This window comes from Monodon monoceros, unplaced genomic scaffold (genome assembly GCF_005190385.1).
Source record: "Monodon monoceros isolate NGI ecotype Baffin Bay Population unplaced genomic scaffold, NGI_Narwhal_1 Super_Scaffold_6, whole genome shotgun sequence".
NCBI lineage: Eukaryota > Metazoa > Chordata > Mammalia > Artiodactyla > Monodontidae > Monodon > Monodon monoceros.
The window spans coordinates 58,164,255-58,180,416 of NW_021703783.1; the positions used below are offsets into that span (position 1 = coordinate 58,164,255).

General features: G+C 38.5%; 1 protein-coding gene across 1 annotated transcript; it reads right to left on the reverse strand.

Moving 5' to 3' along the window:
* On the reverse strand, nucleotides 1-15,867 carry CAPS2 (calcyphosine 2). Its single transcript, XM_029206722.1, is given in 6 exon segments — nucleotides 1-176; nucleotides 9,255-9,353; nucleotides 11,307-11,424; nucleotides 14,503-14,536; nucleotides 14,719-14,839; nucleotides 15,864-15,867. Coding segments are annotated over 6 exon segments (552 nt in total).
* Nucleotides 15,868-16,162: the final 295 nt, after the last annotated feature.

A 16,162-nucleotide genomic window follows, 5' to 3' on the forward strand; every position in this document is an offset into this window, starting at 1 on the left:
CTAGATCCCCCATGGAGTATGTAAGATATTAACAAAATCTTCATCATCTACTATCCCTATACTTAGACCTTCATAGTAATCTTCAAATTCACCATATGACACTTCATCAGACTTACTGCAGGCATCTTTCAGTGTTTCTGGAAAAGATGTTTTGATTTCTTCCTCTGTGGAATGTCCTGTAAAATAGTACTGACTATGAAACAATGTCCTTAAAAGTTCAGTGAAATGGCTGATGATAATAAAGAAATACTTAAGTCACCTGATGAAATCTTTCCAACAATTTGAAATCTTATGTCAAACTGCCCTGCAATTTATTTAAACATTTTCTTACATGAACTAGAATTTAATGGTGAGGACTTCAACACACATTTGAAGCATCTTTTAAAAGCGTCTGACAGGATGTGTCCTTATGTATAGGCAAAATAACAGTTACTACTGTAGATATTCTTGAATTTGTTAATGTTTTAGAGAACTCGGTTTCCTTCCCATTAGAAATGAGGAAAGAAGAAAACAAGTAAATAGTTTCATGATTTATAGGCTGATAACACAGTAATGCAATGTGTTAAAGGCATTAGTTACTTTATGAAGCAGTTACTCATAACTGCAGCTAGAAAATATTACTGCAAACACAGGATTCAGAGGCCTATGAAAATCTTTGCTGGAAGAAATTTTACTTGATTAACTCATTCTATTTTTAATCTCTGACATTAAGTAGGCTATTTCCACTGGTCGGTTATACTAAATATGATTAAATTTTACCCATAGGAAGATGCTATTGATAATCACATATGTAACAAAAAAAAATTGAATTCTTTAGTTTGTTATTTAAAGTGAGAACATAAAATATCTGATTCATCCTTTTTTTAAAATTCATTTGATTTTTTAATTTAGAAAAAGAACAATAAGCTATTTAAATAATACCTTTGATTATATTATGGCCAGTTAAAGGAAAGAGTGATCTCAGCTTAAATACTTTTTCCTTAGGGAGGAAATATTAGGATATTTTCTGTACCTTCAAATTTTGATAGACATATTTATGTTCATTATATGATAGCTCCATCCCTAGAGAAAGCCATTTCCTTATTCTGCCTTAAATCTTGAAGCATAAGCAGTTACAGTAAAACTAATTCAGAGAACTTGCACATGTAATTATGTATCCTCTAAATCTATTCTGTTCTAACTCAATTTCATCACTATCTCCTCAACAGGAAATAAAAGTTAATCTCAATTATAAACATAAAAGAAAAAAATAAGTACAGATAATAGACCTCAGAATTTTTAAATTAAGAAGCTCTCCAGTTGCTGCTAACGTGTTTAAGAAGAAAGAGCTCCATGGCCGACCACTTACAGGAAAGAACTCATAGGGCTAAATAACTCATCCAGTATCACACAGACAGTAAATGGTTAAGCAGTGAATTACATGGATCTCTCTGATTGGAACTCCCACGGTTTTCCCATTAAACTTTGCAGTATCTCAGGAAGGGCCTCAGCCGTTTATAGTAAAAGAACATACTAAACTTTACTGTTTGGCTTCAAGATGGCGGAAGAGTAAGACGCGGAGCTCACCTTCCTGCCAACAAAAACATCAGAAATACAACTACATGTGGAACAACTCCTACAGAACACCTACTGAACACTGGCAGAAGACCTCTGACCTCCCAAAAGGCAAGAAACTCCCCACGTACCTGGGTAGGGCAAAAGAAAAAACAGAGACAACGAATAGGGACAGGACCTGCACCAGTGGGAGGGAGCTGTGAAGGAGGAAAGATTTCCACACAGTAGGAAGGCCCTTCGCTGGCGGAGACTGCGGGTGGCAGAGGGGGAAAGCTTAGGAGCCGAGGAGGAGAGCACAGCAACAGGGGTGCGGAGGGCAAAGCAGGGAGATTTCCGCACAGAGGATCAGGGCCGACCGGCACTCACCAGCCCGAGAGGCTTGTCTGCTCACCCGCCGGAGCGGGTGGGGGCCGGGAGCTGTGGCTCGGGCTTCGGTCATATAGCAGGGAGAGGACTGGGGTTGGCTGCATGAACACACCCTGAAGGGGGCTAGTGCGCCACAGCTAACCGGGAGGGAGTCCGGGAAAAAGTCTGGAGCTACCGAAGCGGCAAGAGACTTTTTCTTGCCTCTTTGTTTCTTGGTGCGCGAGGAGAGGGGATTAAGAGCGCCGCTTAAAGGAGCCCCAGAGACGGGCGCGAGCCGCGGCTAAAAGTGCGGACCCCAGAGACGGGCATGAGACGCTAAGGCTGCTACTGCAGCCACCAAGAAGCCTGTGTGCGAGAATAGGTCACTATCCACACCTCCCCTCCTGGGAGCCTGTGCAGCCCGCCACTGCCAGGGCCCCGTGATCCAGGGACAACTTCCCTGGGAGAACACACGGCGCGCCTCAGGCTAGTGCAACGTCACGCCGGCCTCTGCCTCAGCAGGCTCACCCCGCATCCGTACCCCTTCCTCCCTCCAGCCTGAGGGAGCCAGAGCCCCCAAAGCAGCTGGTTCTTTAACCCCGTCCTGTCTGAGCGAGGAACAGACGCCCTCAGGCGACCTACACGCAGAGGCAGGGCCAAATCTAAAGCTGAGCCCCGGGAGCTGTGGGAACAAAGAAGAGAAAGGGAAATCTCTCCCAGCAGCCTCAGGAGCAGCAGATTAAATCTCCACAATCAACTTGATGTACCCTGCATCGGTGGAATACCTGAAGAGACAACAAATCATCGCAAATTGAGGAGGTAGACTTTGGGAGCAATGATATATATATGTTTCCCCCTTTTTCTCTTTTTGTGAGTGTGTATGTGTATGCTTCTGTGTGTGATTTTGTCTCTATAGCTTTGCTTTTACCATTTGTCCTAGGGTTCTCTCTGTCCTTTTTTTTTTTTTTTACTTAAAAAAATTTTTTTTCTTGATATTTATTTTTTATTTTAATAAATTTATTTTATTTTATTTTATCTTCTTTCTTTCTTTCTTTCTTTTCTCCCTTTTATTCTGAGCCATGTGGAGGACAGGCTCTTAGTGCTCCAGCTAGGCGCCAGGGCTGTGCCACTGAGGTGGGAGAGCCAAGTTCAGGACACTGGTCCACAAGAGACCTCCCAGCTCCACGTAATATCAAACGGCGAAAATCTCCCAGAGATCTCCATCTCAAAGCCAAGACCCACCTCCACTCAACGACCAGCAAGCTACAGTGCAGGACACCCTATGCCAAACAACTAGCAAGACAGGAACACAGCCCCACCCATTAGCACAGAGGCTGCCTAAAATCATAATAAGGCCACAGACACCCCAAAACACACCAGCAGACGTGGACCTGCCCACCAGATGGACAAAATCCAGCCTCCTCCAGCAGAACACAGGCACCAGTCCCCTCTACCAGGAAGCCTACACAACCCACTGAACCAACCTTAGCCACTGGGGACAGACACCAAAAACAACAGGAACTACGAACCTGCAGCCTGCGAACAGGAGACCCCAAACACAGTAAGTTAAGCAAAATGAGAAGACAGAGATATACACAGCAGATGAAGGAGCAAGTCAAAAACCCACCAGACCTAAAAAATGAAGAGGAAATAGGCAGTCTACCTGAAAAAGAAGTCAGAATAATGATAGTAAAGATGATCCACAATCTTGGAATAGAATGGAGAAAATAAAAGAAACGTTTAACAAGGACCTAGAAGAACTAAAGAGCAAACAAACAGAGATGAAAAACACAATAAATGAAATTAAAAATTCTCTAGAAGGGATCAATAGCAGAATAACGGAGGCAGATGAACGGGTAAGTGACCTGGAAGATAAAATAGTGGAAATAACTACTGCAGAGCAGAATAAAGAAAAAAGAATGAAAAGAATTGAGGACAGTCTCAGAGACCTCTGGGGCAACATTAAATGCACCAACATTTGAATTATAGGGGTCCCAGAAGAAGAAGAGAAAAAGAAAGGGACTGAGAAAATATTTGAAGAGATTATAGTTGAAAACTTCCCTACTATGGGAAGGGAAATAGTTAATCAAGTCCAGGAAGAACAGAGAATCCCATACAGGATAAATGCAAGGAGAAACACGCCAAGACATATTAATGAAACTATCAAAAATTAAATACAAACAACAAATATTAAAAGCAGCAAGGGAAAAACAGCAAGTAACACATAAAGGAATCCCCATAAGGTTAACAGCTGAAAGGGAAAAACAGCAAGTAACACATAAGGGAATCCCCATAAGGATAACAGCTGATCTTTCAGCAGACACTCTGCAAGCCAGAAGGGAGTGGCAGGACATGTTTAAAATGATGAAAGAGAAAAACCTACAACCAAGATTACTCTACCCAGCAAGGATCTCATTCAGATTTGATGGAGAAATTAAATGTTTTACAGAAAAGCAAAAGCTAAGAGAATTCAGCACCACCAAACCAGCTTTACAACAAATGCTAAAGGAAGTTCTCTAGGCAGGAAACAAAAGAGAAGGAAAAGACCTACAATAGCAAACCGAAAACAATTAAGAAAATGGTCATAGGAACATACATATCGATAATTACCTTAAATGTAAATGGATTAAATGCTCCAACCAAAAGACATATACTGGCTGAATGGGTACAAAAACAAGACCCGTATATATGCTGTCTACAAGAGAACCACTTCAGACCTAGGGATACATACAGACTGAAAGTGAGGGGATGGAAAAAGATATTCCATGCAAATGGAAATCAAAAGAAAGCTGGAGTAGCAATTCTCATATCAGACAAAATAGACTTTAAAACAAAGACTATTATAAGAGACAAAGAAGGACACTACATAATGATCAAGGGATCAATCCAAGATGAAGAAATAGCAATTGTAAATACTTATGCACCCAACATAGGAGCACTTCAATATATAAGACAAATACTAAGAGCCATAAAAGGGGAAATCGACAGTAACACAATCATGGTAGGGGACTTTAACACCCCACTTTCACCAATGGACAGATCATCCAAGATGAAAATAAATAAGGAAACACAAGCTTTAAATGACACATTAAACAAGATGGACTTAATTGATATTTATAGGACATTCCATCCCAAAACAACAGAATACACATTCTTCTCAAGTGCTCATGGAACATTCTACAGGATAGATCATATCTTGGGTCACAAACCAAGCCTTGGTAAGTTGAAGAAAATTGAAATCGTATCAAGTATCTTTTCTGACCACAATGCCATGTGACTAGATATCAATTACAGCAAAAAATCTGTAGGAAATACAAACACATAGAGACTAAACAACACACTACTTAAGAACCAAGAGATCACTGAAAAAATCAAAGAGTAAATCAAAAAATACCTAGAAACAAATGACAATGAAAACACAATAACTGAAAACCTATGGGATGCAGCAAGAGCAGTTCTAAGAGGGAAGTTCATAGCTATACAAGCCTACCTTGAGAAACAAGAAACATCTCAAATAAATAACCTAATCTTACACCCAAAGCAATTAGAGAAAGACGAACAAAAAAAGCCCAAAGTTAGCAGAAGGAAAGAAATCATAAAGATCAGATCAGAAATAAATGAAAAAGAAATGAAGGAAATGGTAGCAAAGATCAATAAAACTAAAAGCTGGTTCTCTGAGAAGATAAATAAAATTCATAAATCATTAGCCAGACTTATCAAGAAAAAAAGGGAGAAGACTCAAATCAATAGAATTAGAAATGAAAAAGGAGAAGTAACAACTGACACTGCAGAAATACAAGGGATCATGAGAGATTACTAAAAACAACTATATGCCAATAAAATGGACAACCTGGAAGAAATGGACAAATTCTTAGAAATGCACAACCTTCTGAGAATGAACCAAGAAGAAATAGAAAATATGAACAGACCAATCACAAGCACTGAAATTGAAACTGTGATTAAAAATCTTCCAACAAACAAAAGCCCAGGACCAGATGGCTTCACAGGAGAAATCTATCAAACATTTAGAGAAGAGGTAACACCTATCCTTCTCAAACTCTTCTAAAATATAGCAGAGGGAGGAACACGCCCAAACTCATTCTACGAGGCCACCATCACTCTGATACCAAAACCAGAAAAAGATGTCACAAAGAAAGAAAACTACAGGCCAATATCACTTACGAACATAGATGCAGAAATCCTCAACAAAATACTAGTAAACAGAATCCAACAACACATTAAAAGGCTCATACATTATGATCAAGTGGGGTTTATCCCAGGAATGCAAGGATTCTTCAATATATGCAAAGCAATCAACGTGATACACCATATTAAAAATTTGAAGGAGAAAAACCATATTATCATCTCAATAGATGCAGAGAAAGCTTTTGACAAAATTCAACACCCATTTATGATAAAAACCCTCCAGAAAGCAGGCATAGAGGGAACTTTCCTCAACATGATAAAGGCCATATATGACAAACCCACAGCCAACATCATACTCAATGGTGAAAAACTGAAAGCATTTCCACTAAGATCAGGAATGCCCACTCTCACCACTATTATTCAACATAGTTTTGGAAGTTTTAGTTACAGCAATCAGAGAAGAAAAAGATCTAAAAGGAATCCAAATTGGAAAAGAAGAAATAAAGCTGTCACTGTTTGCAGATGACATGATACTATACATAGAGAATCCTAAAGATGCTACTAGAAAACTACTAGAGCTAATCAACGAAGTTGGTAAAGTAGCAGGATACAAAAGTAATGCACAGGGCTTCCCTGGTGGCGCAGTGGTTGAGAGTCCACCTGCTGATGCAGGAGACACAGGTTCGTGCCCCAGTCCAGGAAGATCCCACATGCCATGGAGCGGCTGGACCTGTGAGCCATGGCCGCTGAGCCTGCACATCCAGAGCCTGTGCTCCACAACGGGAGAGGCCACAACAGTGAGAGGCCCACGTACCGCAAAATAAAAAAAAAAAAAGCACAGAAATCTCTTGCATTCCTATACACCAATGGTGAAAAATATGAAAGTGAAAGTAAGAAAACACTTCCATTTACCATTGCAACAAAAAGAATAAAATATCTAGGAATAAACCTACCTAAGGAGACAAAAGACCTGTATGCAGAAAATTATACAACACAGATGAAAGAAATTAAAGATGATACAAATAGAAGGAGAGATATACCATGTTCTTGGATTGGAAGAATCAACATTGTGAAAATGACTCTACTAACCAAAGCAATCTACAGATTCAGTGCAATCGCTATCAAACTACCACTGGCATTTTTCACAGAACTAGAACAGAAAATTTCACACTTTGTATGTTAACACAAAAGACCCTGAATAGCCAAAGCAATCTTGAGAAAGAAAAACGCAGGTGGAGGAATCAGGCTCCCTGACTTCAGACTATACTACAAAGCTACAGTAATCAAGACAGTATGGTACTGGCACAAAAACAGAAATATAGATCAATGGAACAGGATGGAAAGCCCAGAGATAAACCCACGCACACATGGTCACCTTATCTTTGATAAAGGAGGCAAGAATATACAGTGGAGAAAAGACAGCCTCTTCAATAAGTGGTGCTGTGAAAACTGCTCAGACAGCTACATGGAAAATAATGAAATTAGAACACTCCCTAACACCATACACAAAAATAAACTGAAAATGGATTAAAGCCCTAAAGGTAAGGCCAGACACTATCAAACTCTTAGAGGAAAACATAGGCAGGGGCTTCCCTGGTGGCGCAGTGGTTGAGAGTCTGCCTGCCGATGCAGGGGACACGGGTTTGTGCCCCGGTCTGGGAAGATCCCACATGCCACAGAGCGGTGGGCCCGTGAACCATGGCCACTGAGCCTGCGCGTCCGGAGCCTGTGCTCCACAACGGGAGAGGCCACAACAGTGAGAGGCCCGCATTCCGAAAAGAAAAAACAGAAAAAAACCAAAAACATAGGCAGAACACTCTATGACGTAAATCACAGCAAGATCCTTTTTGACCCACCTCCTAGAGAAATGGAAATAAAAACAAAAATAAACAAATGGGACCTATTGAAACTTAAAAGCTTTTGCACAGCAAAGGAAACCATGAACAAGACCAAAAGACAACCCTCAGAATGGGAGAAAATATTTGCAAATGAAGCAACTGACAAAGGATTAATCTCCAAAATTTACAAGCAGCTCGTATAGCTCAATATCAAAAACAAACAACCCAAACCAAAAATGGGCAGAAGACCTAAATAGACATTTCTCCAAAGAAGATATACAGATTGCCAACACACACATGAAAGAATGCTCAACATCATTAATCATTAGAGAAATGCAAATCAAAACTAAGATATCATCTCACACCAGTCAGAATGGCCATCATCAAAAAATCTAGAAACAATAAATGCTGGAGAGGTTATGGAGAAAAGGGAACCCTCTTGCACTGTTGGTGGGAATGTAAATTGATACAGCCACTATGGAGAACAGTATGGAGGTTCCTTAAAAAACTAAAAATGGAACTACCATACGTCCCAGCAATCCCACTACTGGGCATATACCCTGAGAAAACCATAACTGAAAAAGAGTCATGTACCAAAATGTTCATTGCAGCTCTATTTACAATAGCCAGGACGTGGAAGCAACCTAATTGTCCATCAACAGATGAATGGATAAAGAAGATGTGACACATATATACAATGGAATATTACTCAGCCATAAAATGGAACGAAACTTGAGTTATTTGTAGTGAGGTGGATGGACCTAGAGACTGTCATACAGAGTGAAGTAAGTCAGAAAGAGAAAAACAAATACCATATGCTAACACAGATATATGGAATCTAAAAAAAAAAAAGAAAAGAAAATGGTCAGAAGAACCTAGGGGCAAGAGGGGAATAAAGATGCAGACCTACTAGAGAATGGACTTGAGGATACGGGGAGGGGGAAGGGTAAGCTGGGACAAAGTGAGAGAGTGGCATGGACATATATACACTACCAAACGTAAAGTAGCTAGCTAATGGGAAGCAGCCGCAAAGCACAGGGAGATCAGCTCGGTGCTTTGTGACCACCTAGAGGGGTGGGATAGGGAGGGTGGGAGGGAGACGCGAGAGGGAAGAGATATGGGGACATATGTATATGTATAACTGATTCACTTTGTTATAAAGCAGAAACTGACACACCATTGTAAAGCAATTATACTCTAATAAACATGTTAAAAAAAAAAGAAGCTCTCACATTTCTGGTTTAAAAAATAATTATTTATTTCCTCACTTAATGGCCTCAAGTCCATGGTATGAATTAATATAATTTAAAGATATTACTTTGATTAACTCACATTTTAGAAATCTAATGTATTTTGACTTGTAATGATTACCTGAAATTACTTAAGGATGCTTCTTTGCACAATAACATTTTCTTATGTCTATAACAGACGCACTGCCTGTTTTGTTAAAATCCATTTTCATAAAGGCCTAAATAAAGAGAGAAGTGTTATTTTTTTCTATGAAATCATTAGAACCTAATTTTCTATTCTGCAGTAGGTTATTTTTGATCTCTAAACAAGACAGTTTAAAGTACTAAACTGGTATATGAAGGAAGCATCATGAAAACAGGGAGAAAGATATTGGAGCAAGATATTAGGTAACCTGCACTTAAGGTGCACTACCACTTTCTAGCACCCTGACCTTGAGAAGGTAACTTAACCTCTGTTACCCTGGCTTTCCTCTTCTGCACACTGAGGAGTTGGGTAAAAGACCTCTCAGGTAACTTTCAGCTCTACGAATCACATGAAATTGATAAATGGCCAAGACAAATGACCAGGAGTATTTTGAGTCAGAAAGTAAAACTGCAAATATTCCAGTACTAAAATCAATGAGAAAGTTAAGTAATTCTTAAATGAGTTTTGTTACTCTATTTCCTGAAATTTAACACTACCTTTCGAAATGCTAGTTGTTTTATCGCTCCTCTAATTCAATGCAATTCTGAGGATCATAAAATATATTTTATTGAGAAGAGGAGTGTGTCCATAGAAACATACAACTGACCAAAAGCACCATCCTTCATTTGCAGATGAGTCAAAACTAGAATCAAGTTTGTTTATTCACAATAATGTCACAGGTATGTGGTACCTGTTATGGGCTGAATTGCATCCTCCCCAAAATTCATGTTGAAGCCCTAACCCCCAGTACCTCAGTGTGTGACTGCAGAAAAAGATAGAGCCTTTAAAGAGGTGATTAAGGTAAAATGAAATCATTAGGGTGGGCCCTAATCCAATATGACTGGTACCCTCATAAGAAGAGGAGATTAGGACACAGACAACACAGACTGAGGGATGCCCATGAGGACACAGGGAGAAGACAGCCAGTTAATTACAAGCCAAGGAAAGCAGCCTCAGGAGAAACCAAACCTAATGACACCTTGATCTTGGACTTCTAGCCTCCAGAATTGTGAGACAACAAATTTCTGTCATGTAAGTCACCCAGTCTATGGTATTTGTGATGGTAGCCCTAGCAAACTAAGTCTACTTTTGTCCTCTATTCCCAGGACCAAGATTTATGAAAGAAACAACCCTCCAGTTTCTACTCCTGATACTCACGCCTATCACTAGGACATGTAAGGTAAAAATATATGCAAATTTATAAATATTATGTGGTGAATTTGTTTAACATAAGGTTTTTATTTTGTCTTTTGGCCAGTAAAGATAAAGATTTTGACATTTTCTATTGGAGATTTGTACCCGATGTAATTGTTCATACTACCCTATTCACAATAGCTTTGTTTCAGTATTAGATAAATATACCTTTTATATTAGATACATATACAAAAGAAAAAGAAAACTACATTGCTCAAAAGCATGCTCTAAAAATGGCTACCAGAACCTAAGTAATATCTTCTCTCCTACATAAGTCAGAGCTCCTGTTTTTAATTTACAATTTAACATGATCATTTTAATCTTCATTTTAACATTTAGCATGCATATTTAAAAAGTAGAGAAACGTGTTTTAGTCATCATCCTAAGATAATGTGCATTGAGCCTTGACACTGGGACAGCTATAATGCTCATAATTTTACATGTAATACCTTAGACCAGTTCTGTGAGATAAGAAACTGAGGCTTGGAAATATTGAATAATAGATATAGACATATAGCTATATGGAGCCAGCAATTTATGGAATTAGTAATTTGTGACCTGAAATTTAATTTCAGATTTTATTTTCCTTTTATAATATTTTCCTAAAACATAGGCATAAGTTATGTCACTTTATACTGGGTAGATTTGTATGTGTGTGTTTGTGTTTTACTAAACCCAAAATACATTACAGGGAAAGGAATTTAAAATATTTTCAAAGGTAATTCATTAAAGATTTAAAAGAAAGAACCTAAAAATCTATTAAAAGTAACTATTTGAAAGATTACTTTGTTTCCTTTTGAACAAATGATTTTCTGTATTCATTCATTTCACCTATAACGGCATGCTTGAATTCTCTGTAATCAACCTTGCCATTGCCATAACCATTTAGAATTAGCCAGAAAGACTCAAAATCCTAGAAATAATCACACAGAGACAACTGTTACACCTTTAAGTTATATATGGCTACAACAATAATCATCATAATAGCATTTTGTTACATCTGTTGTAGCCCTAGACAAGGTAGTGGACTTAATAAGAAAATTCCAAAAAGTTACATATAAATCCAATCAAAGGCACTAAAAAAGCTTATTTAGAGGAACTCTGTAGTGGACAGTTCCATAAAGTTAAGAAACATTTAAGAGTGGCAATAAATCACAAATGTATCTTTTTTTTTTTTTTTTTTTTTTGAGGTACGTGGGCCTCTCACTGTTGTGGCCTCTCCCGTTGCGGAGCACAGGCTCCAGACGCGCAGGCTCAGCAACCATGGCTCACGGGCCCAGCCGCTCCGCGGCATGTGGGATCTTCCCGGACTGGGGCACGAACCCGCATCCCCTGCATCAGCAGGCGGACTCTCAACCACTGCGCCACCAGGGAAGCCCCAAATGTATCTTTTTAAATTTATTTTTTTTCAATAAAAAATGCTTACCATTCACTTGAATTTGACCATTTCATTATCTTTAATGTATTATATCAGTGACAATTAAGAAGTCACTTCACTTACTGAAATGCCTCCAAAAGGCATTAAGATACTGACTGTACTTCTGCTAGTCTTCATACTTGAAAGTATAAGAGATTTGAATGACTCTAACAATTATTCCATGATTTACACTGAAAGGTGCTGTTTTGAGTAGATCCCTTATGCCAATTTATTCATTTCATCATTGCCACTTACTTCTTTGGCAAATGCACTATTTAATAGAATATTCTATTCATAAAGTTCCTAACAACAACAACAAAAATACAGTATGAGATTTTCTTAAACTCAGGTAAATAGATTTTCAATATTTCAGTCAAGTAGTTAGCTTTAAATGAGAATATAAATAAAACGTCTAGCAAGGTGACTGACAAATAATGGTTACCCCCAAAATATTCTCTTCCGTTTCCTTCTAATTTTTTCAATTAAAATTTTAATAAGGAAACTTAAGATGCCCTGCCCCACCCCCCCACAGTCCCCACAACCCATACATTTTTTTTGGTCTGTTGTAATGCCCTGTACATAAAAAGACTTTAAGGTCTATAAAATGAGCTTTTAAGAGTGAAAATGAGCTTAATCTTTAAAATCATACGTAATATGGATAGAAGATGAATTTGTTCACCCAACTCAAGGGATACTAGAATTAAAAGATAATGCTAGAAGCTTAAAAGAAACATTTTTCAAGAATTGAATAATTTACCAAAAGTTGCAACAAATTTATATAACTCTTTCTAAAATATGGTGCAGGATGGAAAATGATAATTCAGTTGAAAAAAAACTAAGGTATATTTATTGATAGTATCTCTATATAAATTAGGCTATTTAGGGGGCATACCAATTTTTTAAAATTTCAAATTAGTAAGAATGACTTTGCCTTCCCCCAAACTAGTGCCAGAATTAGACCCAGGTTGGTGATTCTTATGTTCTTGTTTTTGCTTCTCATTGCATGGGCAGTCTCCAGTGATATTATAGAGGAAAAGAAAAAACAGGGTATAAGACACCACATCTTTCTAATTTTCTATTGCTGTTTTATTACTATTATTATTATTATTAATGCAAGGAAGAGATGAAGTTAGATAATCCCTAGTGTGTGTCACTAGGTGGGCCACAAGGTTAAACATTGTAAAAAACACAAGACAGGTATGGCACAGCAATGATAAGCAATACCATACTAGCACAGAAGTTTACAATTGATAAAGCATGTAATTTTCTCATTTGAGTTTCAAAGCAACTCTGACTATAATTATTATCTCTGGATTGCTCCAGCAGAGTCTGTCTGTCAGAAAAGTGAAAAGGCCTATTTAAGATCACACATTTCAAATGTTAAGGCTAGAACTTGAACCTTGATCTCATAAATTCAATTTCCAGTGTTCCTCCCACAAAATGTACTATATCTTGTGACAAGACGATTTGAAGCAAAAGAGAACAATGCAAGAGAATGCCTTATCTAAAACCCTTGAGGTAGACATGTTTCAAATTCATATACACTCAGGATAAAATCCAAACTTCTGAGCATAGCGTGCAAAGCTTTAATGTAATGGACCCTGCTAGGCTTATTTCTCTCCATTCTTCTCTTTTCCTTCCTTCCACCTATCTATCTATTTCAACTCATGCATCGTCTATTTATTCAGCACCTGCCAAACGCCAGGTTCTATTCAAGGTATTAGAAATAGAGCAGGAAACAAGAAGCACCTTGGTCTCTGCCCTGATGGAACTTCCATTCTACTGCAGACAGAGCCAGAGAATATATACAAAGTGGTATAAAGAAAACAAAATGGATAAATGGTATGGAGAGCATCAGGGATCAGATGGGATGCTCCTTTAGATGGAGGTGTCAGTGTAGTGTTCTTAGCAGAGAAAACCTGAATGATGAGAAAATTCAGCCATGCAAAGGTCTGGTGGAAGATTACTCACAGCAGAGGGAAAGGTAGGGGTGAAACCTCTGGGGCAATTCCTGGAACCTGCCGCACTCCCTCTCCCCTGGAAGCCTTCACATGTGCTTCTCCCTTTCCTGAAGTAGCTATTGTCGGATCCACGCTCCTCCTACCCTCTTGTCTGCTTCATTCCTCCTCATCCTTCAAAACTCAGCTCTGACACATACCCACCTCCAGGAATCCTGTGAACTTCCTTCTCCCAGAAATCCTATGAACTTCCTTCTCCTTAACCTGGCTTGCAATTTATCTCACATGTTCTGAAAGCATTCTCTATTTAACACTTATCATGTTGTTTTGTAATCATTTATATTTTTCTTTGCTTTGCTTATGAAGACCTTAAGAGTACAGAGTATGTCTTCTCAGAGTTTAGAACAATGCCCACTTATTAGGCTCTTAATAAGTATATGAGGGAGGGATGAATGTTGACGTTTTAAAAATCAGCAGGACTTGCCTGATGGCTTAACACTGATAATGAGGCATAAAGAAGGAGACAAATGAACTACTAAAATTTCAGTAGAAAAGTGAATAAGACCACTGAAGAATATTATGTCATTCACTGCAGAGAATTATCTGTGGTACATACATTTTCGGACACTTCTAAGTGAAATACTTTTTTTGTTTTGTTTTACATCTTTATTGGAGTATAATTGCTTTACAATAGTGTGTTAGTTTCTGCTTTATAACAAAGTGAATCAGTTATACATATACATATGTTCCCATATCTCTTCCCTCTTGCATCTCCCTCCCTCCCATCCTCCCTATCCCACCCCTCCAGGCGGTCACAAAGCACCGAGCTGATCTCCCTGTGAAATCTGCCTTATCTAAAAGTCCATTTCCTTCCTTGTCCAATTGTTGAAGGTATTTTCTCAATCCAGTCAAAATACGAACACCTCTTTTACATAGCTGTTCTTTTAGCACATCTGTTTAAGAAGAAGAGAGATGGAAACTAATTATTCCTATGCACAAATGTATCAAGTTGCGATTGTCTTTCCGGTAAGAAAATTAAAGTTGATATAACTGACATAAGGGATGTGACTATGCAACCAGATCATAAGTATGACTGACAAAAGGCTTTCAAAAATAGAATGCTCTTAGTAAAGGGGGTTATATACAAAATCACATGTAAAATATACCAGAACAATAGCACCACTGTGTGGTGAAAGTGTTGCATTTTATATATAGGAAAATAATGGTTCACTTTATCAGCCTGAAAATTACCTAAATGTTACAAATAAAATCTTAGTTTTTAAAAATTTTCCAGGTTTCCTCTTCATCTGTCAAGCCCATATCTTTAATCTCCTTCCTCTTTCTTTGTAATTACCAACTGAATTACAAATTTTTGAGTGATCTGCCTGACATCAATTCATCAGTTCAAATTTTCTAAAATAGTTTGAAATCTTCAAACTGTAGGTTATATATTAAATAGCATCAAGGCTTTGGAATGCTATCCTATACTTATACATTTAAAGTAACCTTTTCCAGGGCTTCCCTGGTGGCGCAGTGGTAGAGAGTCCGCCTGCGGTTGCAGGGGACACGGGTTCGTTCCCCGGTCCGGGAGGATTCCACATGCCGTGGAGCAGCTGGGCCCGTGAGCCATGGCCACTGAGCCTGCGCGTCCAGAGCCTGTGCTCCGCAAGGGGAGAGGCCACAACAGTGAGAGGCCCGCGTACCGCAAAAAAAAAAAAAAAAAAATGTTCTTCCTTATCCCTCATTCTCCTTGGACCAGTCTGAAGGGGGCCTTGGGAAATATGCCATCTTTGAGGGCTACACAGCCTTCTCAGACTGCTTTCTGCCCACAGAAGTTTAAGGTCTAAGAGTCATTAAAATATCTTGCATTCATTGCTTTTTCATGACAGGTTTACAGTATCTTTGGGAATACACCTCTCTCCAAAACTCTGAAGGTCTTTCAGCTATATGCCTCCAGTCAGTTCCAAGTACCAATACCCATGCTTAAAGTATAGTTTGGAGAAATTTTCAAATCTTTATTTCTTTGTTTTCTCACCCTGGTGCTTTTCTTTTTCATCTTAATGCCAGTTACCTTGAAACATGAATTTTGGAGAAATGGGTACAGTCTTAACCTGTTCCATTTGCTGAGGCAATTTTTAATCAATTAAGAGGATTTCCTTGGAATCACATACTTCATCTTCTCTTTGCCCTGAGGCTTTTAATCACATGAAAGTTTTACAACATTGGTCTCTCAAAGCCTTTTATATAGAAGCAGCTCCTTTTCCATTTCTCAAAAG